Below are 23,705 nucleotides of genomic sequence, written 5' to 3'. Positions count from 1 at the left end.
AAGCAATGTTGTATAGTAACATAAGACGAAAATACAAAGACATGGATTTATTTGAAACTGACATTTACAAAAGAAATAAGATCGAACACAGCCAATGGGAAGGGGAGTATGATACTGGTGCCTGCCTCAGGAGGCTCTGTTACAAAGGAATCCTGTAGATGACGGATTAGCAGTATCCCAAGGTGAACGGGTAAAGATGTCCTTATTTCAGTCCCTGGACTGTGCAGGGAAATGTGGGCCAGTTTTAACATCGTCTATCGAGGTGGCCTTCAGCCGAGTGTTTCAATACAACCACTTCACTGTTGGAAGCAAACAGCAGCTGAACTTGGGTGAATGTTACTGGGTATGAAACGGGTAAAGGAAAAGGGCATCTTGATCTATGTTAATGTGTCTTCATTCCTAATGAACTCTCCTACATCTGTCTGGTGGAACACAACAATGGCCATGGGGTCCACTCGCCGGCACTCCTGGGTAGTCTTGGCTGCCACTCCAAAACCCTGAGAAACAAGACACACAACTGCTTCATTACCCTCATCTATGAACAAGAAGAAATATCTAAATATGTTTAACATGTGATATAAACAGGGTGCTCTAAACCTCTGACAACAGAGAGTAGGTTCAATCCAGGACTCGTACACTGTTATTTTACAGCATCAATGGTCTCAGTAGGAGTACAGCATCATAGATTATGACTTACCAGAGGCACATCAGCCATTGAGTAGACCACAACTCCCTGGTACTGATTTGTGTTCTCAGTGATTCTGCCCAGCCCAGATTTTAGCACGTGGTTGCCATAAAGGAAAGACTGCTCTGCTCCAGGTTTCACCCACACCTTGAACTGGAGACGTGCCACAAAATTGAGTTACTCATACTTGCATACAATCAAATGTATTTACCTAACCAATTTAACAGAAATATTTAAAGACTGTAAGGATTGACAAGATCTCAGCACAGAAATGGATTGTAGTGATTTGGGTTTATGAGCAGCCTTTAATACAGTGGGAAGAACAAAACATGTAGAGGTCTGTAACTTTTATCATAGGTACTCTTCAACTGTGAGAGACGGAATCTAAAACACAAATCCAGATAATCACATTGTATGATTTTACTTACAGACTTCTACATGCTTTGTAAGTGGGAAAACCTGCAAAATCGGCAGTGTATCAAATACTTGTTCTCCTCACTGTATATTCATGGCCCAGACAGATGATGTGGAATATTTCTTCATGCAGCTCTCACTGGCTTTTAAAATATAATGGACCTAATTGTTCAAATAAAAGTAGGGCTGTCAGTTTAAAATGTTCACTATTTAGGTGAAATAATAGAAATATACATAGTTATGATACTGCAATGTCATAATATCAGATCATTTGTAACATTTATTTTAAGCATTTTATTCCAAAACTCTATATCCTAACAGTATTTCCATGTTTAAATTTGCCAAACACTCCTTCAAAGTTAAAAACTAACAATAAATAATCACATATGTGTGGCAGGATAAATGAACTTGTGTGTTTATAGAGGTGTAAACATAAGGGCTCATACAACTGATTAAGTTATCTGTTTGCTTCCTGAGAACCTGAACAAACTTTTCACTTCAGTCAGTCCTGTGCTCAGTATTTAAGGGGACTGTATCCTGCTTCATAAAGGCAAACATGTCCATACTGCCTTCACTAGATATTACAAGATGTTGTTATTGCCTACTAACTTTACCTCAGTATTGCATCTCTGTCTATTAGTGGAAAGATGAGACACACAGGCATGCAAATGATGGAAGCAAATACACAAATAACAGAAATTAGATGCAGCTGAAGTCACCTTTGCATATGGAGCCAGGAAATCCAGAGCTGTAATGTGCAGGCGAAACTTCTTGGTCTTAGTAAACTTCCCAAAACAAGTTCCCACTGACACCAGTTTGTCCCGGGAAATGTTTGTGGCCAGCTTGAGAATTTTCTCACTGTGGATAGAAAATGACGATACATGAATGGTTCCTTTTCAAAAGAAAACGACAGATACCAAGACACCCTTATGATTACTACTGTAGCACTGGGTTACCTCATGTAGTACACACGGTCATCATGAAGCCTGAAGCAGAAGGTGCCGTCAGGTCGGTCCACTAGAAGTTTTATGTTTTCTCCGATGCTGTAGTGGAAGAAAATAGAGTGAAATTAGTGTAATGTGTGACACAACAGTTCAAATGAAGATTTCTCTGTTTCTACCAAGTGGTGAACTGGATTAAGACTGGTGTCAAATTAAACCTGGGTTTACATGTTATTAAAATCATGATTCCACAGGTGATGCCATAGATTAGGCTGTGAAGTTCAGTTAAAGTGAAGTGACAAACAATTTTGAATAACTTCATGTGAAATTACCAGATTAGAAAATGTGGTTTGAAATGTGGCACAGCGTGTTTTACTAAAGTGGGACAGTCGTATGTCATCAAATTGGTAGAATATGCATTTACAGAACATTAAATGTGCAACATCAATAGTTATGCAGGGTACATAGTCTTACAATGCTTAATTTTAATTTACTTAAGGCAGGTTGCATAATATATTATTACTTATATTCATACATTACTACACTATCTGTTCATTAACAACATATGAGCATGTACTTTAGCCTCCCATGTTACTGACCACAGGTTTTATTATATGAATTAAAACATTTCAAACTTTTCAGCCTGAACCTATCCACATTAGGAAACACACAGTACAGTGTCTTTTCTGTTATAATTATAGAATTACATCAAGTGCGGATAAAATGCCTTGGCTTTATAACAAAATGTGCTGCTGAAGCGTAAATGGCAGAAATTGTCCCACATGACGAACTTGCATGGATCACACACACACACACAGGCCTAACAATCTGCGCCATTCTGAAGGAAGCTCACTTACTACTTCGACAGCTTCTCAAACATCGTTGTCGTCTCTTCGTCTGTTAGTGGCCTCATCTTGAGTATTTAATAATAGTAGTGATCAGAGGATAAACGTGTCTCTACTGTGAGAAACGTGGGTCAAACGCGGAAACCGACACCCTTCTGAGCGGAAGTGGTTTGACGTCACGGGGAGCGTAGTTCCTGGAGTACTTTTTGGGCAATTTGAGCTTTCAGTCGATCTCCGGCAAACCCAGCCGACATCTGGTAAGTTAATTCTCTTAAAACGAACATTCATCCCTATTATACTTGTTGTTTAGCTGACAAGGAGCTCTGTGAACATTATTTTATGTCACATCTCGTTTTTTGTCGCACATTGAGGTCATGCTTTCGAAAACGGGTTGAGTTAGCCTGGTTAGCTCATCTGGGTTAGCTAGCTGTCAGCGGAAAAAAACACGGCAAGCTAACTCTGCTAGCAGCCGATGACGCTAACCACCCCGCTCTGCTCAAGCAACACTTTGAATCAATTCCGAAACACTGAATGTCATCAGTCGCTACATGTATGTTTCTACTGATGTAGGTATAGGTCGGACTCTCCGTGTGTAGAGATTGTCTTTGCCGCAGCGCCGCTAAGTTACATAACATTCATTTGTTTGTAAATACCGACTAGGTGTAATCTGAGATCAGAGTAACTAAACCTTTAAAGATGTCAACAGTCATTAAGACCACCATTAGTCTCTTCTGCCATCTGATTGTATGGTTGAGCTGTGTTGAACAGCTGAATGTCAGCTGCAGTGTAAGAGCTGCACATCAGTAAATCTACTATGTCAGCGACATCACTTGATCCTCCTGTCACCTCCTGTCTGACAGCAATCATTGGCATGAAAACCCCTGATACTGTCTTTTTGATTCTGCCAAGCCACTGTACACACAGCAGAACTATTATATTCATTATATTCAGACGTGACACATCGCGAAAATAGCTGACCCCGTTGCTCTTTAATTTAAAAAATGGATTTAATCATATAAATGTAACCTCAACACAATACTGTAATGGCGATAGTAGTGGCTCCTTCTCAGCCCTTATTGTCCATCTTTTTCCTGCTTCCGCCTCCTTATAGGCAGATGCATCAACCTAAATATAAATAATGACATAATAGTCTACAGTGTGTGATCCTGTGCTCCTAAACAATTGTTTCTCACCTACAAAATTGGTCATGGAGCGGACATGCATTACAGCATCGGCTAAATTTTCTGTTCTGCTTCCGTGTCTGCCCCAATTGTGAAATAAGCCTGTAGATCATTCAGCAGAGCTGACATAGATATGCATATATATATATATACACACATACATAATAGCAGTGTCTGGGGAAGTCCAAGGTTATAATCTGAAACACAAGAGATTATCCACAAAATGAAAAGTGAAAGCTATGGATCAATAAGACAACCAGCGAGTGACTGTTCCCACGATGTAATGTATGCTTCAGACTGGCTCCATTTCTTTCTTTTAGAGATTCCACAACAATGCTCAACCTCTAACTTTGTACAAGGAAGTCAGAGTACTTGAAATGTACATACTGTAGCCTGTCTTTGTTTAATGGCACTTCAAAGTAGCCTGACAAACCTCAAACTTTCCAAATCGGTCACGTGATACATGCATTTATGTGAGCGCTAATACAAATATGGAAATGGGAAAGAGAAGTAAGTTTCATTAGTAAACCTACGTCAGTTTGACCTCCATTATTTTTGAGTTTTGTCTGAGCCTGTTGAAGTGAAGGCAGGGGTACACTAGGCACAAAACTGTCTACTAAATCAACAGGATACTACCGTTAACCCCCGAAATATTTCCACTAGATGGTATTCAATTTTTTCTTTAAGAAAGCAAATCGTTAATCCAGATCTATGATGGCTTGACAGGAAAAACAAAGTGTAGATGTGATGTTTAACCATCACAGTAATGACTGATATGACAGAGCATGTAAGGATTTACTTAAGAATTTGTTTTTCTGTAACTTTCGCATGTCAACAGGAGTGTGCTGCCTAGCGTTGGGAAAGCAGTTCTTGTGCCAACGGTTTACTCCCCCAGAGAAACCAGCGGTGTGTGTCTGTCATCAGCTTCCGCCGTGTGTTTGTGGCTCGGGTGAGACAGAACAGGAAGACAGACGGAGAGAGACGTCTGAAGTGAGAGAGGAAACTGCTGTGGCTTCTTCGTTGGCCTCAGAATGACTGAGTTCTGGGTTTGTTTCAGCTGCTGCATTGCAGAGCAGCCACAGCCTGTGAGTATCAAATTAACCTCCAGAGACTAATTGATTGACTCAATCTTTAATATAGCTGCATTGTTTAAAGTGGAAAATGCTGTGAAAGGTGGTTTGTTTTTTTTTAGGTGATGGAAAAAGTTTATGAACAACACCATCATACTCTAGTGTTACACAGTGTCCTGACTCGATTATCTTGCACTTCTCGTGAAAATGATGTGCAGTCATATATATATATAGATAGATAGATAGATAGATAGATAGATAGATAGATGGATAGAAATAGATTTCTTTAAAACGTTGTGGGTGATAACAAAATGTATATCACATCCTGTTGCAATCATATAGTAAAGAACACAGCAGCTGGGACTTCACCTAACCACATAGCATTCTCTGCACAACACATACACTCAGTATGATCCAATATTTGTGACAAGGAACAACCAGTTGTTGTCCCTACAGATTAGATACATGGTTGTCATAATTGTCAACCTCTGGCTTAGTTTTAGCTCCACAGCTCAGGAAACAGAGAGAATGTAAACCAGGAGTGGGATGAGGAGGCTTTGTTGACTCAATCCTTACGGACTAGTCATCTTACTTTCAAATGTTTTAGGATGACAAAAGCAGCGATCTCATTTTAATATATATTATTTTATAAATAGAAACTCATGTTTGATGCTTTTATTTCAGAAACGGCGGCGACGGATCGATCGCTCCATGATCGGGGAGCCGACAAACTTTGTTCACACCACACACGTAGGCTCAGGGGACATGGGTCTGGGACTGGCATCAGTAGGTTTTGGTTTTCTTCTCAGAATCTGACAGTGTGTAGCAGCTTTCAGTCATTTAACACGTACTTTTCGACATTTACAGGTGGACCTCGTTCAGGCCCAGATGAAATCCAAAGGAGGCTACGTGCACGGAGGGTCCGAAGGTTCTCAGTTGTAACAAGGTGAGAGATGCTTTTTTTTTTTTTTCCCATATCCCTTTGTGGAACCGATATTCAGCCACAGGATTTCACTACCCACACTGCCCAGCACCAGCTCCAACATGTTTTATGCAAATAGTTATTTTATATATGAGTGCCCTGGTATTTAAGCAAAACTTGATTTTTACATGTGAAGCTGGGGTGTAATAATGTAAAAATACTTTGGAGTAGTATATAACAGAGTAGTGCAGCTTTGTTGGTAAATACTGATATGCAGGCTGCTGTATGTGAAAGGATCATTTCCCAAAAAAAGGTTGTTCCTCTGTGTCACATGCTGGCATGAAGATTACACACTTTGTTGTTACTGAAAAACAACACATATATTGAAAAGAGCACTTTCCAGTTAACATCAGTGACTAAATGTTAATGTCATGACTCCACCCATACTATGTCATAACAGATGAGGGCGTTTCATGTTAACACACAGCAGCAAACGTGTGTGATGTGGCTTTGAAAGGAACTGGTGCAATGCCACACCACACGTATTTGTTTACAGTTTGCGTTGTATGGAGGAGGAATCCGTCCCTCCATGAAGGAATGACTGCCCCATTTTTCCTCTTGATTAGCTTCGTCACATTGTGTCTGTTTTCCTTGTGATAGTGACTCAGCCATTAGTTTGTTTGTTGGTGTGTGTGTTTCTTTTGTTTTACAGCTGTAGTCTGAATGTGACGTTGAGTGAGTTTACCACCCTGATATGACTGTTAATGGTTAACTCTTAATGTTGCAGTCTGGCTTGTTTAGAAACACACACCATGGTCACGTCACTTTTGTTTTCTACATCTGCTGGAATAAATTAAGCCTAACTATTTCAAATGTGATTTGGAAAAAAATTACAGAAAAATGAGCCAGAGGCAACACTGAAGGCTTTTCAGTCATTCTATTGAAAAGTGAACGCCTCTCCAAACTTTCAGTCAGGCTAAGGTTTGATGTGAAATTTGTTGTGACTCTGGTTTTGTTCATATGACCAAAACCAGACAGCATTTCATATCCTAACCTGTGTTTCACTTTTTTTTTCTCCTCACAGCCCGTCAGTCTTGTGGAAACTACTGTTGTTGATATGAGGAAGCATTTTCAAAAAGCAGTTCTGTCTGTAACGGACACAGGACCAAAAGATGAAAACTACTGCTTTTCCATAATGTTGTGTATATATATTTTTATTTTCCATTCCTTTTTTTTTTTTTTTATGAAAGCACTGCTATCCATTTGCTGCCATATTGTTGCACTGTAAAGAGTAACTGTTAAAAGTAGAGAAGAGGGTTTAGAAAGCTCATAATCTCAGTCAGACGGATGCTTGTGTGTATGCATGAGAATATTTTCAAAAATATTTGCTGTCGTAGCCCATTTGGATGCCTGTATTTATTATCTGATTTGCTAACGGACCTCATGGTGGCTGGGCCACGCTGGAGATTTGGAACATTCAGTTTCCTTCTTTTATTCTCAGAGGTTTATCAAAGGACAGGTAGAGGTAGCAAGGCAAAAAAAGCAAAATGTTCATTGTTTTATTCTGAGAAATACTCATTATTCTGAGTTGCTTTCAGGGTTGAAGATTGCTGTTGTAATAAACTTGAAATGAGTAGAGTACACTGGACCACACATTGTACACTCACACTTGCTTAGGAATTTCGCATTGATTTCAACTGTTTTTTTTATACTCATTTAGATTTGAACCATAATAGAATTTTAATAAACTATGAACCTCCTAATCTGCCTTTTGACGTCATGTTTATTTTTCCTCATAGTGTGATTTTAGCAGCTGCTACTGCAAACGCTGAGCTTTGTAGTTAAAAGAAGATTCATATTTTTATATACTTTTTTTTTTCGTCTTTTTTTTTTTCAAAATCTCGTATACCAACTAGAGAACAAGAAATAAAATTGTAAGTAACCAAATCAACACTGCAAACAAACGTGGGTCAGGTTGTGTAGAGTTAGAGGTTGTCTTAGCGATTAGATGCCACTTGTTATTGTTGTTGATTTGTTGTTACCTAATGTTCACTTGTCACGACTTTTTAAGACTATTTGTCTTGGCATTCAATCATTTTCAAGGTTATTATTGTTGTTTCGGATGGTTTGTTTGGACACTCACAGTAAAAGCAGAGATGATTTGGTCCTTCCAGAGGTCTTGGTAGTTTCATGTTTCTTTGAAAACTTGCATTATTGACTGTCGGACTTGTTAAAGTTTGAAAAATGCCACTAAATGGGATTCAACCTAATCTGACCCACTTTTTGCATCAGTGTTAAAATGATTAATATTATACGTTATTTTGTCAAAAACCAACAAAATGGACATTAAACCCAGCTATTCCTCCTTTTCCTGTTTTTATGTAAAAGTTTATCCACCTTCTCACAGCAGATTTTATATTTTACATTTTATACACATTTCCTCTATTTGGGAAAAGCAAATAAATGCAGTTCTTTCTTATTGCCTGTTTTCTGCTGTTATCAGTCTCGTCAGACTCAAGCTCACGTTCTCCTTGTTATTAAATGCTGTTGAAATGACAGCAGAAACCTGACCGGCTGGTACGTTTTCGTCCCATAGTATTGTCGCACGTTGTCCAAATTTCTCAACCAGGCCCGGTGGAAGAAGGCCTTACTCAAATCTTTGCAGGCAGTGACAGCAGCAGCAGCAGTATGAATGTTACATATACTGTATGGCCTCATTTAATTGGGGTGTTTACCGTGTACACATTTCTCATCGCCACTAACAGTGAATATTGATGAGCAGGCCTGGATCTGTTAATGCATGTGATTGTGTTTCCTCCATGTGCATCCTGTGTGTGAGTATGTCTACAACAGAATGTGTTTGTAATACAAAGTCAACAATAAAAGTATGTAGATTGATGTTAAAAGAGCTTTTTATGATACAAGAATGAAATCATTGGTGTTACCAAGGCGATGTGATATACCTGATAGGATATACCTTATAGGCATGTAATATCTGACCATTTATAAGCAGTTGAGAGTGGAGAGAGGTTTAATCAGATCATTTAAAACTGAAAAGGTTTCTCAGTGAGTGCAGACATTAGGATTGGATTCACCAGACAGAAGCTTTAGACCTTCTTTGTGGTGACAGCTACTTCCTACAATGGTCTGTAAAAGGAAAATTGACCAGCATTGCATTGATTGTGTTGTCACTCCTCCCAGCATCGCGCACGAGGACCCTTGAATCTGTAAAACATTCACTGACAGACGTGATCATTCACCAGGCAACATTATTGTAACTCATTCATTCCTGTTTAAAGTTTTTGGAGTAATTTCAGTTTGAAAAGTGATCCTCCATTTGTTTGTTTTGTTTCCCCTCTGAGATCAACGCTATATTGTCAAGACCTGATGGGGTTGCAGTATATTGTGTGACCAGCAGGTTGTGCTAGTGGAGTGATTGAATGTGGTTTTAAAAAATGTTTCCTCATCACAACACTCTGTGATAGGACTTATTGTATGATGGTGTAAATACATAGCAAAAAAAAAGAAAAAGTAATGAATCCATGGTTTATATGTCTTCAGGTTCAAACATATTTTTGGTTACTTTTTTTGTATAACATTGCTGGAAAGGCAGAATTGGAGCAGTGGTTTGTTTTTGTGTCATTTGTTTCTCTGAGGATCTGCCTGACATGTAGTTCCCACTTTTAGGGAAATCCATCTGTCTTTTATCTGCATTTTTCAGAATAAGCAATGAAAAATAAATGTCATCTGTTGATGTTTCACCAACTATGTCTTCCTGTGTTTTCACTGCCTAAACCCCAAATTTATGACACTAAAAGTACATGAAGCACTTCTTTTAAACAACAACAATACTGGTTGTCTTCATACATGTTTAACTATATAAGATATCAGCTCTTTGAACAGGTAACTATTAAACTATGTAAATAGACTTTTAAAGACTGCGTTACATTTAGGCGTGGCAGTTTCAGAGCCTTGCCCAAGTGCATGTCGACACACTACAGCAGGACTGTGACATAATTAGCATCATTATTTGCATTTGTGTCTCTCCTGTTGAAGCATATCAAAATATCTACCAAAATAACCAGTGTAAAAACATACATTTATGTTTAGAAACCCTCCGTTTTACACAATTGAAAATATGTTATGTATACTGACACTGAAGCTGAGCAATGATGAGTCTGCAGATAGAGTCTGAAAATGTCTTTCTGAACATGTTAAAGCAGAACAAGTTTCTAAAAGTCAATGCAGGTTAAAGGAAATTCATCACATCTGGTTCTTTTTTTATTAATATCTTACAAAACAGCAGCCTACAGGGGAGGATTGACCGTCAGTGTGTAAAGATAAGAGCTGATGACTCCCTGGTAAAATGATACACACGGCAGCCAATCAAAGCTTTGAACTGAGCCTTGAACTCTCTCGCTCTCTCTCTTCAGCGTTCCACGTTCCTGTGCTGTGCTGTCAGTTTCTATAATCTTTTTATGGAGTGGAGACACTAGTGAAATAGATCTGAGAACAAACACTCCAAGCTCCTACTACAAAGTAATTATTATTTGGGGCTATAATACTTGCAAAATGGAAACAAACAGAAAACCAAACACAAAGAGTAGCTTTTGCATACATTATAAATGCTGGATGATTTTAAAGATACATTTAAAAAAAAAAAAAAACACTAAACACATTGTACAGTACTGTCACACTAAACAAATCCTCACAAAAAGAAAATATACAAATCAAATGCATACAGTCAAAAACATACATTGAAACTTAACTTTCTGTATAATATGATGGCAAAGCATGGGACAAACTGTAAAAGCCACATGTGCTGCTTCTGTGTGCTGCTCTTCATTTACACTGTGTTGGTTAAACATGAAGAAACAGCAGAGCAATAACTCATCCCTCACTGAAGCGAAATGAGATCTGTTTACACTGTCAGCTGTGGTGTGAGCTTGGTGTCGTTTCAGTGAGTGTGAGGCACTGAACCGTAATGAACTGAAGAAATGATGATGGCGGAGCAACAGCTTGGCTTGGAACAAGATCTTCATCTCAGCCGGCTCAGCAGAGAGGATGACCGACAGACCTGATCCACTGACAGAGCAATATTGTCTGTCCTCTATGGCTCTCTTTAATACTTCTCTCTCCTCAGAGGTCAGATCAGCAGATAGATGCCAGGAGGAAAAGAGCTTAGCAAGAAAAAAAAACAGCTTTTAATCAAGTATGTGCTGTTACACAAACAGGAAGAGGATGAGCTGTTTATTTAAGTAGGTTTGCACATTTAGGTACTGTTGGCTGCATCATGACTCTATGGCATCAGTGTTTGCTGATGTGTGGACCAGTCAGAGAGCTCCTTGATGTAGTTTGGGCCAAACAGATCACTGTAGTTATCTGTATGGAGGGAGTACAGGCTATCATCACCAGGACCTGAGGAGCACAAAACACCATGAAAACACAGAGAGACAAACACACTCAAGTATGTGATTATTAACACACATGCACATGAACATTTAAAAAATACCCATCAGCTACTCAGTCATTAAAGCCAAATATGCATTACTTTTAGTCCCAAACAATTAGATATGCTTTAATCTGCTCTTTCTTTCTTTTACCTGCTGCCAGACAATACATCTGAGTCACTTAACAACAAATATGAAAAACCTCTCAACAGTCCTCATACACACAATCACATAAACATATATGGTGTCCTACAGTGCCAGTGGTCCCACAGTGTGTGTGTTCTCCATCCTCTTTGCTCCCCAGTCTGGTTCCACAGGTCAGCATTGCTTAAGTGGTCCATCAGCTACAAGAATACAAAACACATTCTGACATCTAGAGAGCCACTTTGTTTATTTTCCGTCATACAATTTGGGCAGAGAATATGTCTAAAACACTTTAGCTGTACTTCATCTGTAATGAAAATTGGGAGGGGAATGCATCCAGAAAGACTGTCAAACTGTCACACACAATGTCCAGTCAGAAAACCAGGATTCATCACATTTAACATGAAGTTGTGATACCTTAAAGACAGCCTCGTTTTGTTCCTGGTCCTCTGGTTTGGCTTCCCACGTCCCTGCACAAAGACACCAACTATCATCCTCACCAGTTTTTTTATCATTAACAACATCCTGAACGACAATAAAGTACTTCCTCTCACCATGTGTTTGAGTGCTGTGTAATGCGTCTTCTGCAGGTGTTTCCACTTTTGGCGGTATGTCTGAAATGGGTCTTGTGGTGGGTTGCCAAGTATGCACGGTGCAGGTATCATCAGGTGTGCACCCTCCTAAACTCGCCTGTCTCTCTCGGGGCCTGCTGAACAACCGAAGCCCTGAGAGGAGAGGAAGCCGGAGTCAGAATATGTTTGCCCTCTGAAGTGATAAGAACATTCTATGTTAGCGTCTGACCTCTCCTGCGTCTGTGTGTTTGTGTGCTGGGCAGCATCCTGTACACTCTGTAGGCATTGCTGCCTCGTTTCCTGCTGTGCTCCCGCAGCTCACAGATGTCAGGCAGAGAATTCAAGGCACACCGGAAATTTGCCTTCCACGTCTTGGGATCCGGCTTGTCTTTGCCCGGCTGGTATCGTCCTTAAGTGAAGAAGCATAGAGACAAACATGGTGTTTATATGTGTGCAGTTTTTTTTATGCTGAAATACTACTTGGCTTCACATTTGTTCTGTGGTAGTTTCACTATTTTGATCATTGATTCATCATTTTGAGTCATTTTACAGAAACAAAGTTTGAAATGTGAGTATTTTCTGATTTCTTCTATGATTAATCAGCTATGATAGTAAACTGAACTGTGGGTTGTGGACTATAATCTGGGACAAAAGAAGACCTTTGCATCTTGGGCTTTGGGAAACAATAATCAACATTTCTCAACATTTTCTGACATTTTAAAGACCAAACAACTAATCGATTAACCACAGTCAACACAGTTAGTGTTTGTGCAGATACCCACTTTGTCTGATCTGTAATCTGACCAAATCTGGAAAAGCAAAAGAGTTCAAACTAGAAATGAGCGTGATTGCAGTATGATTTGGATAATAGCCAGCCTCATTCATAAAATCACTGGAGCTTTAAAAAATTCACTGTGGATCATTTACAGCAGACAAGTCATCTAAATGTTTCAGTCATTTATTTTTTGAATGGCTCAGTTATGTATAATATGTACTGTATGTTATTATTATTTATGTATCTTTTTGTTGAATGAAATTTCTTGAATATTTAGAAATGTGCTGATTCTACACAGCGTCCTCAGCTGAGATGTGTTCTCTGGGACTAGTGAAGAGAAGTACTTTGACAGCAACACGATCGCTCTGCACTTTGACAGCAACTGAAGCTTTCCCATGATGTGATGCAGCTGTTGTACAATCACAAAGCATGACTTTCCCAAGACTGGAGGGTGATAGGTTTCAAGATGCAGTGCATGCAGAAATTTGACTACAGTTCCAAAAACATCTGGTTATGAGGTTATTAACTCAGAGAAATGTACACATGTATTGTATTAAATTCTGTAAATGACAGATTACAGATTTTTTTCCAATTATTGGATTTTATGCAAAATAAATCCATGTGTGAAAAGCTTTAAAAGGGCTGTGCGCACGCACTTAAATCTGACTATGGTAGATTTCTTTTATGTATTTTCCAACATGTATTCCTTTGACTTTCATTTGGCATTGTAGTAAATTTCATGGATTGGATTGAGATTCCTAAATCTTTACAGAAAACGGTTTCAAGGAACTACCAATTCCAGGATGATTTACACATAAAATTGCTGCACACTGGTGTTATTTCAGGTTTCGTAGAATTTCTCATCACTCAGCTGGAAACTGGGGCTTTGTTGAGTTTCAGGAAGTGCCCATTAAGATCAAAAATCTCTTTTACAAAAGAGACGCGGCCAAGGTAGCAGGCGTACAAAATCACAACATACACAGCATCATATCTAAAAATTCACAATAAAACAGAAGCACAGCTAAGTGGCCTCTCAACAGCTACATGCCTCCATCACCACATTGTTGGCGATGCCTTTGACTCATTCGTGGATAAAACGGTTTCCACCATGGCAGGAATGTGGTAGATCTTGAAAGACATGGACTGAACAAAGCAGGGCTGCTTTTCACTGGAAAGAGGGAACAGCTCTGCATTGAAACTTCATAGGAAGGTTGAGATAATTTCTAATTGCTATCTGATCCCAAATGCTCTACAATTGCAGTACGGGCCAAATTTAACATTTAACATAACATTGTGTGCTATTTTCCTTCTATATTATGCTGTGCTGATAGATGACAAGTGACTTTGCTGTAAGGCAGAGCTCTTATACATTGAACTATTTTTAATTAGTTTGTCTTTTCATTTATCTGGCTTAGAATAGTGTTGAAATCATATGATCATATTGCGGTATCCTGTTAAAAAATTCTGTCAAATTAATGATTCCACACAAATTTCATACTGAAAAAACTGTTTCTGTTGTGTCACAGTGCAGTCCCGACATGAATTAATATATGTACTAATAAATACATTTGGTGTAAATATATATGTGTGTGTGTGTGTATATATATGTATATATACATATATACACACATATGTATATATATGTACACACATAAATGCATACATATATATATATATTTATATATATATATATATATATACATATATATATATATGTGTGTGTGTGTGTGTGGGTGTGTGTGTGTGTGTTTGTGTGTGTACATGGTCTGGATGGATCAGAGGACCATTGTGAGGCTCCTACCAGTGTGCATGGCCCAACTCCTAAAGAGTGTAGCATCACGGTCAATACTCCAGCCATGACGAGCTGCATGTTTCCATGGGATCTGGAAAATTCTTGCTGACTGTAGAATAAAATACAAGAGAAAAGGTTTCAATGTTGCGTGTTGAGTGTTTTGCGATTCTTCTTTTCTTTTTTTTCTCTTGTGTTCCTGTTGTGCCAGCAATTTGGTCTAACACCAAAACATTTTGCACCCAGCCATGTGTGCATGTGTATTTGTGTGTGTAGAGATGCAGGTGAGGTGGAAGGGAGTGTACCTGGTCGAGCCAGCTGACTCCTGGATACTTCCCAGAATGAATCTGCTCCTCCAGCCACGGCCTCAGCCTCAGCCTGCCTGGTTGTTGCATGCTGCAGTCTGAGCCTCAGGTATCCAGAAAGGTGATCTTTATGGTTGTGTCCCAGCGTACACAAGAGTTTCAGCAATAACAGAACATTTCTCAGGAGCTCAGATTAAATCAAAGGTTACTCAGGGACACCCTTCCTCCTCTGCGGCACTTTTCCAATCAAGTGCTTCACAGTTATGACAATCCTTTTCCTCCTCCAATAACCTTCCTCACTGTTTAAGTGGCTCCTCCAATTACAGGAAATACTGTAGTGTGTGTTGTTGTGTGAACTGTGATGGAGTGAGGAGTGAAGATCCTTGTACAGATTTTCATGCTTTTCTTGCAATTCTACATGCAGCGTGTGGACAAAATTGCACATCCTTCAAATATACAGTTCACTGTGTTCATATAAACAGTATATTCGAGTATTTTTGGTTCCAAAATATTTAGATTACCATGTGGATTATTTAATGTGGAGGCAGTAAAACAGAGTGAATTATTTTAAGACCACCAGGTGGAAGCAGAGTTAATATCTGTCAGATGAGCCAACTCATATATTGGAATTGTGACTTTTTACAAAAAAATAAAAAATAAATTGTGACTTCAATCAAGAAGGAGCAGCATTTTAGTCATTTAGTTGTTACTTTGTTAGATTTTTTAGATTAACACTGGTAATGTACAATGCATAACTCACTACATGTTACGACTTGTCAGCACTACGGGTATTATATAATACTGTTGTCAGTGTCAGTGAAACATTTCACCTTTATTCATTCAAAACTACACATGTATTATTTATATGTGTACATTTGTCAATATGTGTCAAAGTGAAACATTTCTTACCATTTTATATTAATATTAGACTCTAGATTTAATCGTTATATTTATCATGACTTAAATAATTATAAATTAAAGTATATATTTATATTAATATATAAATTATATTACCACATTATTATACAATATAATGGAACATTAATAGAGTTTATTATATGAGTATTTTAATTCTACATTTTACAGTACATGATATTATAATGTATTTTATTTAAAAAATGAATGGCATGTGTTGAATTGATCTTTTTAATCAGGAAATATGTCAAATTTGGAGCCAAGACATTTTCGGCTTTTTTCCCCCCTGTGTATCTCTCACAAGCTACCTCCACTGAGGCTATACATTGTGTATATAACTTAAAGGTTCAGTTCATCTATCACAATAAAGCAAACCAGATAGTATCTTATATCTAATTATACCAATAACTTTGGTTTTACAGTAGCCTATCTGCAGATAGATATCTCAGTATTAAAAACAATTCTCTTTCCAGAAAACACAACTCACTCCAGTCTTCTCAGTGTAAATATATTTTATTGGAACCATAGAAGTATTCATTAACAGTCAAAAGTTGCATTGACTTATTCCCTTAAACTTGACGTTCATACCGTAAAAAGTAAAAAGGTCCTCTGAGTCACACATACTAGCTGGGAAAAACTGCTGTGTGCAGCTGACGTGTTTCTGTGGTAATGTCTCAGCAGTTCCAGAGAACAGAAATGAGGAAGTAATTTCCCAACCCTAAACAGAGTTGTTGTGGTTTGTTTCAGACACTACATTCAGTCAATTCATGGCTGCATTGTGTACCACAAACTGTTCTATAGTTCACTTAGATATCTTAGTCTTACTGTGGTCTTCACAGCATGTATACAGTATAACATTTAAGGAATGCATTTCCATGAGCTACATTCATTTAGATATGAAAAACAAATGACATTTGAATATCACACGTGAGGCACATGAGCTGACTGCAGCTGTGTTCTTTAACTTTGTGGCAAGTAAGCAGTCAAAACATAATTAAAACTAGTTCGTTCTGTTTCATAGATGTGTGTTTGTGTGTGTGTGTGTGTGTGTGTGTGTGTGTGTGTATGTGTGTATACAATTTCTTTTTTTTTATGTACAAACTTCATACATGTTTTACTTCTTATATTTACATGCCGACATATAATCTAATAATAAACTGTACAAAACATTTTCACAAAATAAAGATGCAAAGTGCAAAATGTGGTAACTTTGGTTCAACAAAACTAAACAGAAATAATTTGTACAACACATTTTAAAACATGTTACAGTTAATGCCTAAAAGTTTATTTTGTTGCTGATGAAGACGGGATCTTCATCTGCAGGCAACAAGTGTCACAGAAATGTAGAATATGGAAAGGAGTGGAGTTATTAATGTGGAGTCAAGTTATCAAAAATGTTTGTACATTCCCATGACAACTGGTCAAACTCCATCTGCTGATGAAGGTCATGTGACATGATAAAAAAGATAGAGAAAAACTACTCAATGGCCTCTGAGGTGAGACTGTGTTCCTGCCCCTTCCAAGTTCAAGAATAAAGTCAGAAATCATCATGTTAATGATTTGAATGCCTATCATATCATCCTGATCCTCTCCCTCATCTTTTAAAATGTATCAACCATGATAATAGTGAAAAGAGGCGGAAATTTCAGAAATAATGCACACACACACAAAAAATAAAATAAATAAAAATAAAATCAGCTCTACACACTTTGATAGCCACTGTCTGTGATTATTGGCACAGACTGGCCAGCAGAGATCACAGTGAGAAAAGGACTTTGGAGCTCAGAGAGACACCGACCACCATGCACACCATTAGTGAAATCTGGAAACACTGGGCTGAAGCTTTGCAGGATGCTTGTGGATGATTTCTCTGGATATCTGTCAAAATGTTCCTCTTCCTCCCCACTTCTCTGCTCTGAAATCAAAACATCAGGTGGTTTCACAAGACTTTGAAATGTCTGGTAGTTGTCATCCACTGGAAGAAAGTCGCATGAGTTTGGGGGCACACAGTTGTAGCAGGGATTGTCATCACATACAGTGACCTCTTCATTTTGGCCATCAGGCTTTGTCGCAACCACACACTCGTCAAAGTTCTCAACTCTGGACAAGAGATCATAAGACGTGGTTGTGTTGGTGCTGCTAGAGATGGAAGACAAACTGGAGTCTTCTGCATAGGAAAATCTCCCAGAGTCGGCATTGCCCTGATACGACATCTCTGTTTGTATAAGAGATGGAGCCACTGGTGGAAAATTGATATCTTGTACAGGAACTAAACAAGCTGGTGCCTGCTTGTCACCCTCACTGGGATGGTATGCTGAGTCACAGAGCATCTCAGCCTGTGTTTGATTCTCAGAGCTGTCTGTCACTGTCTGACAGGCGGGAATGAGGATGGAATAGGTTTTATTGTCAAATCCAGATGACCCAGAACTCAAGTCATCAGCTTTAACACTACAAGTATTGTAGGGAGTGGAGAATAAACCACTCCCTTTGGTTGATTCTGTAAGCAAATTGGAGGTGACAGGTGATATCGGGCTGATATTGGCTAAGGCTTTACCGAGGGCGTCCTGAACACAAGCTATAATGTCAGCAGGTTCTGTATGAGCATAACTGAGTGAAGAGGAGCCAGTACTGATCCCACTGCTCTGATGAAGGCTGTTGCTGCTGCTGTCTGTCAGTGACCCCTTTGACCTGAATACAGAGAAATTGGTTACTCAAAGTTGAAATACGAAGAAGAAAAAATGTGTTGTGTTGTTGTCTTGTAGTAGCTAACCATGGTTTGCTGTCAACTGGAATGAAAGGCTCAACACAGACAGAGGAGATGATGGGTGCTTTGGGCTTCAACATCTGCAACGAGGAGGACAGAAATGATCTCTTATATGTTATTTTCCAAAAGATTTTGTATGAATTATTCAGTTCTAAAAATGCATGGAGAGGTTTAAAGGATAGATTAACAATTGTTCCAAGTCTGTCTTAAAACAACAGTCCATATGAACAGTGAAAGGTTTTCCTTACTGCAATCATTCCTCCTGTTCATACTGACTATTAAAAGATCTCATCCAAATGTGTCTTCAATGTAAGTTATGGAGGACAATATTCAGTTTCTCCATACAGTGATTTTGTACAAAAATGCAATTAAAAGTTTATATGAAGCTTATATGAGGTTTCAGCACTCTGAGTTAGTCATATCAAGTAGATATCTGCCACATTTACAGTCTTTTTAGCATCAAACTTCTTTGTGTTTCCCTGATGAACTGTGGTGGAAGTATAGTAACAAAAAGAGGGACTTTGGCACTAAAAACACTGCAAGACACTGCAAGTAACACTGAAAGATACTTGATTTGATATATTTGCACTAACAACATAAGGAGCACTGTCGATTGTGTTCCCCATCACTTACACTGTGAGTGCATGAGGGGATCTTCTAATAGTGAACAGAAGAAATTATTATGGCAAGAAAAACCTATTTCAATGTCCATTTGGGTACCTGGCTATTGTTTTAAAACATTCTTGAAAAACTGTGAACCCTTTCTTTAAAGTTCATTTGAACAGAGCACAACATTTAAAGTGACAAGTGTTTTACATTTCTCACTCACCTCCTGCTCGCTTGAATGCATAAGAAGAACTTTGGGATTTTGAGAATCAGAAACTGAGTCCCACCACTTAGCTTTAAACCTAAAATCAAATGCATATATAAATCATCAAGATGAAAAACAGGACATGTAAACACAACACACCAGTAACAGTATTTCAGGGGAATGCTTTTCTTTTTACAAACAAGAAACGAAGATGATCTATTTTTATGACTTACTTTACACAACAGCAGTATATCGCACCGCTGAGGATGGCTGCAAAAATACTGAGGCTTATGATGACAGCCCAGAGCACGATGTTGTTGGGGGAGACAGCTGTGAAGTAATATGTATGAAATACATTTTAAAATCTTCTTTTTAAGTTCTTCTTTTGTGCAATTAACATACAATAGAGAGAAAACATAGAGAGAAGTGAATGGTGTTTTGTTTTGTATCAGCAGCTGTTGGCATTGTAATGTCTTTAAAAAGTGAGATGAACAATTTCCTTTAATTCAAATAAACATGCGTCTTTACAGAAGTTCAATATGAGAATAATATGTACCAGTGATGTTCACATACTACACAGATGAATTAGATGCAATTGAGGGTTAGCCCGCTACATTTCAATATCATGCTAAACCAGGAAAGCTAGAATACGCCAAAAAAGATTACCAAACTAACATTGGCAAACAAAAAACATCAGCATACACCACAGTCTGTAAACTGTGTGAACACCATTCAAGTCACTCAGGCATAAGACAGTGTAAGGCAATGTTGCCACAGCAGGCAACACATATAGCTAAGAGATGTCTGAAAATAGAATTTACAGTATCCTATAGAAAAATACAAAAAAAAACCCTTAACCCTCATCAACAACATACTGCCGTTCTACGGACCGGGGTCCCCAAGAAAAAACACAGGGAAGGATTTATTTGAAGACTTTTCTCAAAATATGATTTGTTATGTAATTAATGTCATATGAAAAATACAGATTATTATTATTTTGCCAAAGCTACAGTTACATTTGTATATTGTATAAAACAAACATTTAGGGTTTTTCAAAAGAGCACAAAATGACTGACAGAGTGCCCCCCCTAATAGTGTGTGATACTTTAGATTAGGACCCATGGCAAACATCAACTCTATAAATAGAGCAGATAGTTCCATCATTTAAACCTGCACAGGTGGAACTGGGTGCTCCCCCAGGACCCCAATACATTGGTATTTTTGAAAAGCCCAAATTAAAACAGAAACAGACAACAATGATATGAAGTCATTACATGAACATATTGATCGGCAAAGTCATTAAAACTGGAATGACAGAATAATGAGGAGTCCTGTAGGGACCCCAGTTGGTAGGATTAAGGATTCAATTCTGTCTTTTATATGTTTGTGAAGAACAGTAGTGTGATGTACAGTATGTTGAGCATGACTACAATGAAGGAGATATAGATACACAGTGTAGTATTTTAAAAGTGATAAAAAGACTGTAAAGAAAACACTCACGAGTTGTGAATTCATACTCTTCACTGCTGTCACTGTAAAAGGTACTGATTTTCGATGTGCTTCTCACTCTGACCACGTATGTCGTTGTTGGTTCCAAGTTCTTACCGGATATTTCAAAGATATTCTGTCCATTAACTTGGGTTGGTTTGACTTCAACAACTGTCTGATATGGACAAAACAAAATAAAAAGAGAATTCTACAATTTCCTAACAGTAGTTTAATAATAATAGAAATGAAAAATAAAAAATAGCCAAAATGTTCATTATGACTTTGCTACCAAGCGGTTGGGTGCAAATAACTTTTTAAAACCCTCCCAACACACTCAGTACATCAATATCGATGCATCTTTGTCATGAACTCTCATTTCTACAGCACAAATATTTTATCTGCTTGGCCACTCTGTTTTATTTCAAGTGTTATACGACCAGACTGAAAGACATAAAGATCTGAAGGGTATAACGCTTTTCCTACCTTGTTTGTGTCTCCTTTTTTATGGTAAGTCACTTCAGCCTTCAAGGTGTTTAAGATACTTTGCTTTTTAACGTTTGACCTCCAAATAACTATGAAGTTCCCGTTGGATTCATTGACCCGGATGATTGTAGGTGTGTTGGCCTTTACTGTAGAACAGAGATGAGAGGTCTATTAGATTTTACAAATGACTCCTATAATAAAATGTGTGGGTTGGACAGGTGGTTTTGTTTTAAAACAAGTCAGCTCACCGGTGTTTGAGACTTCGAAGGTTTTGGATTCCAAAGGTTGGTTCCCTGTCTGAATTATTGCTGTGTGTGACTCCCCGAGTATAAGAGCCAAACCGACAGAGCAACAACACAGTCCAGTGCCACACTGCTTCACAGTGCAATTCTCCCTGCTGAATACAAGATCATGAACATGCTTTAACGAGGGTACTTATATTTCTGACTTCTCAGGCTTCTTGTTTGAAATAAGTATCTAATACTGAAAAATCCACTGAATGGACAGAGATATTGATGTTATTATATTTGATTGATCTGATCGAGAAAAAAAGAGAAATCAACTCACCCATAGTCCTTGTAGATCTTGATAGACAGTTTGTATTCAGTGCAGTTTTGTGCCTCGAAGTGGCAATTCATCGTATCGTCGTAGTTGTTGGTACAATCCAGATTTAGTTCTTCAGTATTAAACCCTGCATGAAACAGACGTGACGCGACAAGATTGATCGTAAGAACTACCTACTGCCTAAAAAGATGATTTAAAACAGTCCACATCTATATTATACGTACCAGGGAGAGCCGCGATGCTTCCTAGAAGAAACAGGATAACAGAAATCCTATCGCGAAATCGCCTGAAAACAAACAAGAAAACCACACATTTTCTTCTTTTTAATCCATAAGATTGGATCATATAAGTGACACAACTAATTAAAACAACATGATCACCTGTTAAACTCCATGCTGAACGATGTATTCCTTTTATTTCCTTCGAAAACAGCTCTCCAGTTCAGGAGCGACACTTTTCGTGGCAGCAGATACACAGTTTACTGCGCAGTCTTCCTGATATGGAAAGCTATTACTGGAAATGTTGCGCCACAGATTCATGGGAAGTGCGCCCGTCCCACTCCTATTTCCTCATCATGAGAACTTAGTACGCACGTCAGCCGATAGAGTAAGGTATTGTAAATTTGCATGAGCCCTGTATCCACCATATGAAAAGGATGTTGAGTCCAAAATGTACATTGTAGCACCACAAACGTACAGGTTCACTCACTGAGAATTAGTTTTAATTGATTATCCATTTATTTATGTGTCTTTTTTATTTTAATATATCACTTCAGTCCTTAATGTTCAAATGTGTTGGTGTCTCTACACATACTAAGGTGCATTTTATGGTCTTGTTCTCTTATTTCAAAAATAATAATAATAATAAAACATGTTTTTATAAAAGATAAAAACATTATGCATGCATCTCTGGCAAAACAAAACGAAAGTACTGTCCAGTGAAAACAGGTAAATTGTCTTTACACTTCTTTTAGACGAGATAAAATCTTTGTTAGGCCTTCATAGATTTAGTCTCAGTAACATATTCATGACATTAAATATGAATTTATCTTAACATATAATCGATGTATAAAAAATGAATGCTTTTTTCATGATACAATGTTAACAGCTGATTTAATCTGTGTAATGTGTATTGCGGGATTTCTACCATCTCATAGCTTGAAATATATATTTTTTTTTTTAGCAATTTACGCAATTATTTACAGAAAATAATTTATGAATTCTCTGAATATTACTTAAAAGTCCACAGTTCATACTCTCTATGTAATGAAGACTGACATGTGGTTACTGTGGCCGCAGTGTGCTTTTCTGACCACCAGGTGGAAGCAGAGCTAGTAAAATGTGTCAGATTAACTGCTTCACATGTTGTCATGTTGCCATTATATTTTTTACATTATATTTAAAACTAATTTATTATATTATATCAAACTATTATCATTATATTCTTTACAAACTATTAACAGTGTTAACAGTAACAAATGCAGAAGAGGTGCATTTCACAAATGATTTCTGTTGCAACAGCTCCTCTGATGACAGAGGATGTACAGTACACGCACACATTTTGCACAAGACTTGAAATATGAAGGCC

General features: G+C 38.0%; 4 protein-coding genes across 4 annotated transcripts; 1 reads left to right on the top strand and 3 right to left on the bottom strand.

The window, feature by feature from the left end:
- Positions 1-32: 32 nt before the first annotated feature.
- Positions 33-3,030, bottom strand: nip7 (NIP7 nucleolar pre-rRNA processing protein). The gene is made up of 5 exons (XM_053319426.1): positions 2,898-3,030; positions 2,056-2,142; positions 1,819-1,957; positions 698-838; positions 33-497 (listed from the first exon to the last, which is right to left on the bottom strand). Exons 1-5 carry the CDS (start codon positions 2,951-2,953, stop codon positions 378-380), a joined length of 543 nt encoding a protein of 180 aa, XP_053175401.1. The 5' UTR covers positions 2,954-3,030; the 3' UTR covers positions 33-377.
- Positions 3,031-3,078: 48 nt separating this feature from the next.
- Positions 3,079-7,886, top strand: cdc42se2 (CDC42 small effector 2). Its single transcript, XM_053319446.1, has 5 exons — positions 3,079-3,142; positions 4,905-5,151; positions 5,821-5,922; positions 6,004-6,082; positions 7,143-7,886. Exons 2-4 carry the CDS (start codon positions 5,098-5,100, stop codon positions 6,076-6,078), a joined length of 231 nt encoding a protein of 76 aa, XP_053175421.1. The 5' UTR covers positions 3,079-3,142; positions 4,905-5,097; the 3' UTR covers positions 6,079-6,082; positions 7,143-7,886.
- A 3,389-nt stretch (positions 7,887-11,275) lies between these two features.
- On the bottom strand, positions 11,276-15,224 carry irf1a (interferon regulatory factor 1a). The gene is made up of 7 exons (XM_053319402.1): positions 15,094-15,224; positions 14,801-14,900; positions 12,454-12,633; positions 12,207-12,377; positions 12,070-12,122; positions 11,762-11,852; positions 11,276-11,476 (listed from the first exon to the last, which is right to left on the bottom strand). Exons 1-7 carry the CDS (start codon positions 15,181-15,183, stop codon positions 11,358-11,360), a joined length of 804 nt encoding a protein of 267 aa, XP_053175377.1. The 5' UTR covers positions 15,184-15,224; the 3' UTR covers positions 11,276-11,357.
- Positions 15,225-16,445: 1,221 nt separating this feature from the next.
- Positions 16,446-22,593, bottom strand: LOC128358907 (uncharacterized). The gene is made up of 10 exons (XM_053319313.1): positions 22,499-22,593; positions 22,343-22,404; positions 22,122-22,245; positions 21,803-21,951; positions 21,555-21,700; positions 21,084-21,246; positions 19,817-19,913; positions 19,602-19,680; positions 18,779-18,852; positions 16,446-18,696 (listed from the first exon to the last, which is right to left on the bottom strand). The coding sequence occupies exons 1-10, from the start codon at positions 22,510-22,512 to the stop codon at positions 17,709-17,711; spliced, it is 1,896 nt and encodes a 631-aa protein (XP_053175288.1). The 5' UTR covers positions 22,513-22,593; the 3' UTR covers positions 16,446-17,708.
- Between the last annotated feature and the right edge of the window lie 1,112 nt (positions 22,594-23,705).

This window comes from Scomber japonicus, chromosome 1 (assembly GCF_027409825.1).
Source record: "Scomber japonicus isolate fScoJap1 chromosome 1, fScoJap1.pri, whole genome shotgun sequence".
In the NCBI taxonomy this organism is placed as follows: domain Eukaryota; kingdom Metazoa; phylum Chordata; class Actinopteri; order Scombriformes; family Scombridae; genus Scomber; species Scomber japonicus.
The sequence above is the reverse complement of the archived record's forward strand: the minus strand, read 5'-3'. Positions and strand labels throughout refer to the sequence as shown.

Excerpts from the sequence above, each read along its gene's own strand:
- irf1a (XM_053319402.1), bottom strand. The coding sequence starts at position 15,183 with ATGCAACAACCAGGCAGGCTGAGGCTGAGGCCGTGGCTGGAGGAGCAG. Across the intron at positions 12,123-12,206 it reads ACACAGCACTCAAACACATG|GGACGTGGGAAGCCAAACCA; the intron begins GTGAGAGGAAGT and ends GTCTTTGTGCAG. Across the intron at positions 11,477-11,761 it reads ACTGTGGGACCACTGGCACT|GTCCTGGTGATGATAGCCTG; the intron begins GTAGGACACCAT and ends TGTGCTCCTCAG.
- cdc42se2 (XM_053319446.1), top strand. The coding sequence starts at position 5,098 with ATGACTGAGTTCTGGGTTTGTTTCAGCTGCTGCATTGCAGAGCAGCCA. Across the intron at positions 5,152-5,820 it reads TTGCAGAGCAGCCACAGCCT|AAACGGCGGCGACGGATCGA; the intron begins GTGAGTATCAAA and ends CTTTTATTTCAG. Across the intron at positions 5,923-6,003 it reads TGGGTCTGGGACTGGCATCA|GTGGACCTCGTTCAGGCCCA; the intron begins GTAGGTTTTGGT and ends CGACATTTACAG.
- LOC128358907 (XM_053319313.1), bottom strand. Across the intron at positions 21,952-22,121 it reads AAGATCTACAAGGACTATGG|CAGGGAGAATTGCACTGTGA; the intron begins GTGAGTTGATTT and ends TCTTGTATTCAG. Across the intron at positions 19,681-19,816 it reads ATATACTGCTGTTGTGTAAA|GTTTAAAGCTAAGTGGTGGG; the intron begins GTAAGTCATAAA and ends ATTTGATTTTAG.
- nip7 (XM_053319426.1), bottom strand. The coding sequence starts at position 2,953 with ATGAGGCCACTAACAGACGAAGAGACGACAACGATGTTTGAGAAGCTG. Across the intron at positions 839-1,818 it reads TCCTGGCTCCATATGCAAAG|TTCAAGGTGTGGGTGAAACC; the intron begins GTGACTTCAGCT and ends GCACGTCTCCAG. Across the intron at positions 498-697 it reads CAATGGCTGATGTGCCTCTG|GGTTTTGGAGTGGCAGCCAA; the intron begins GTAAGTCATAAT and ends CTTGTTTCTCAG.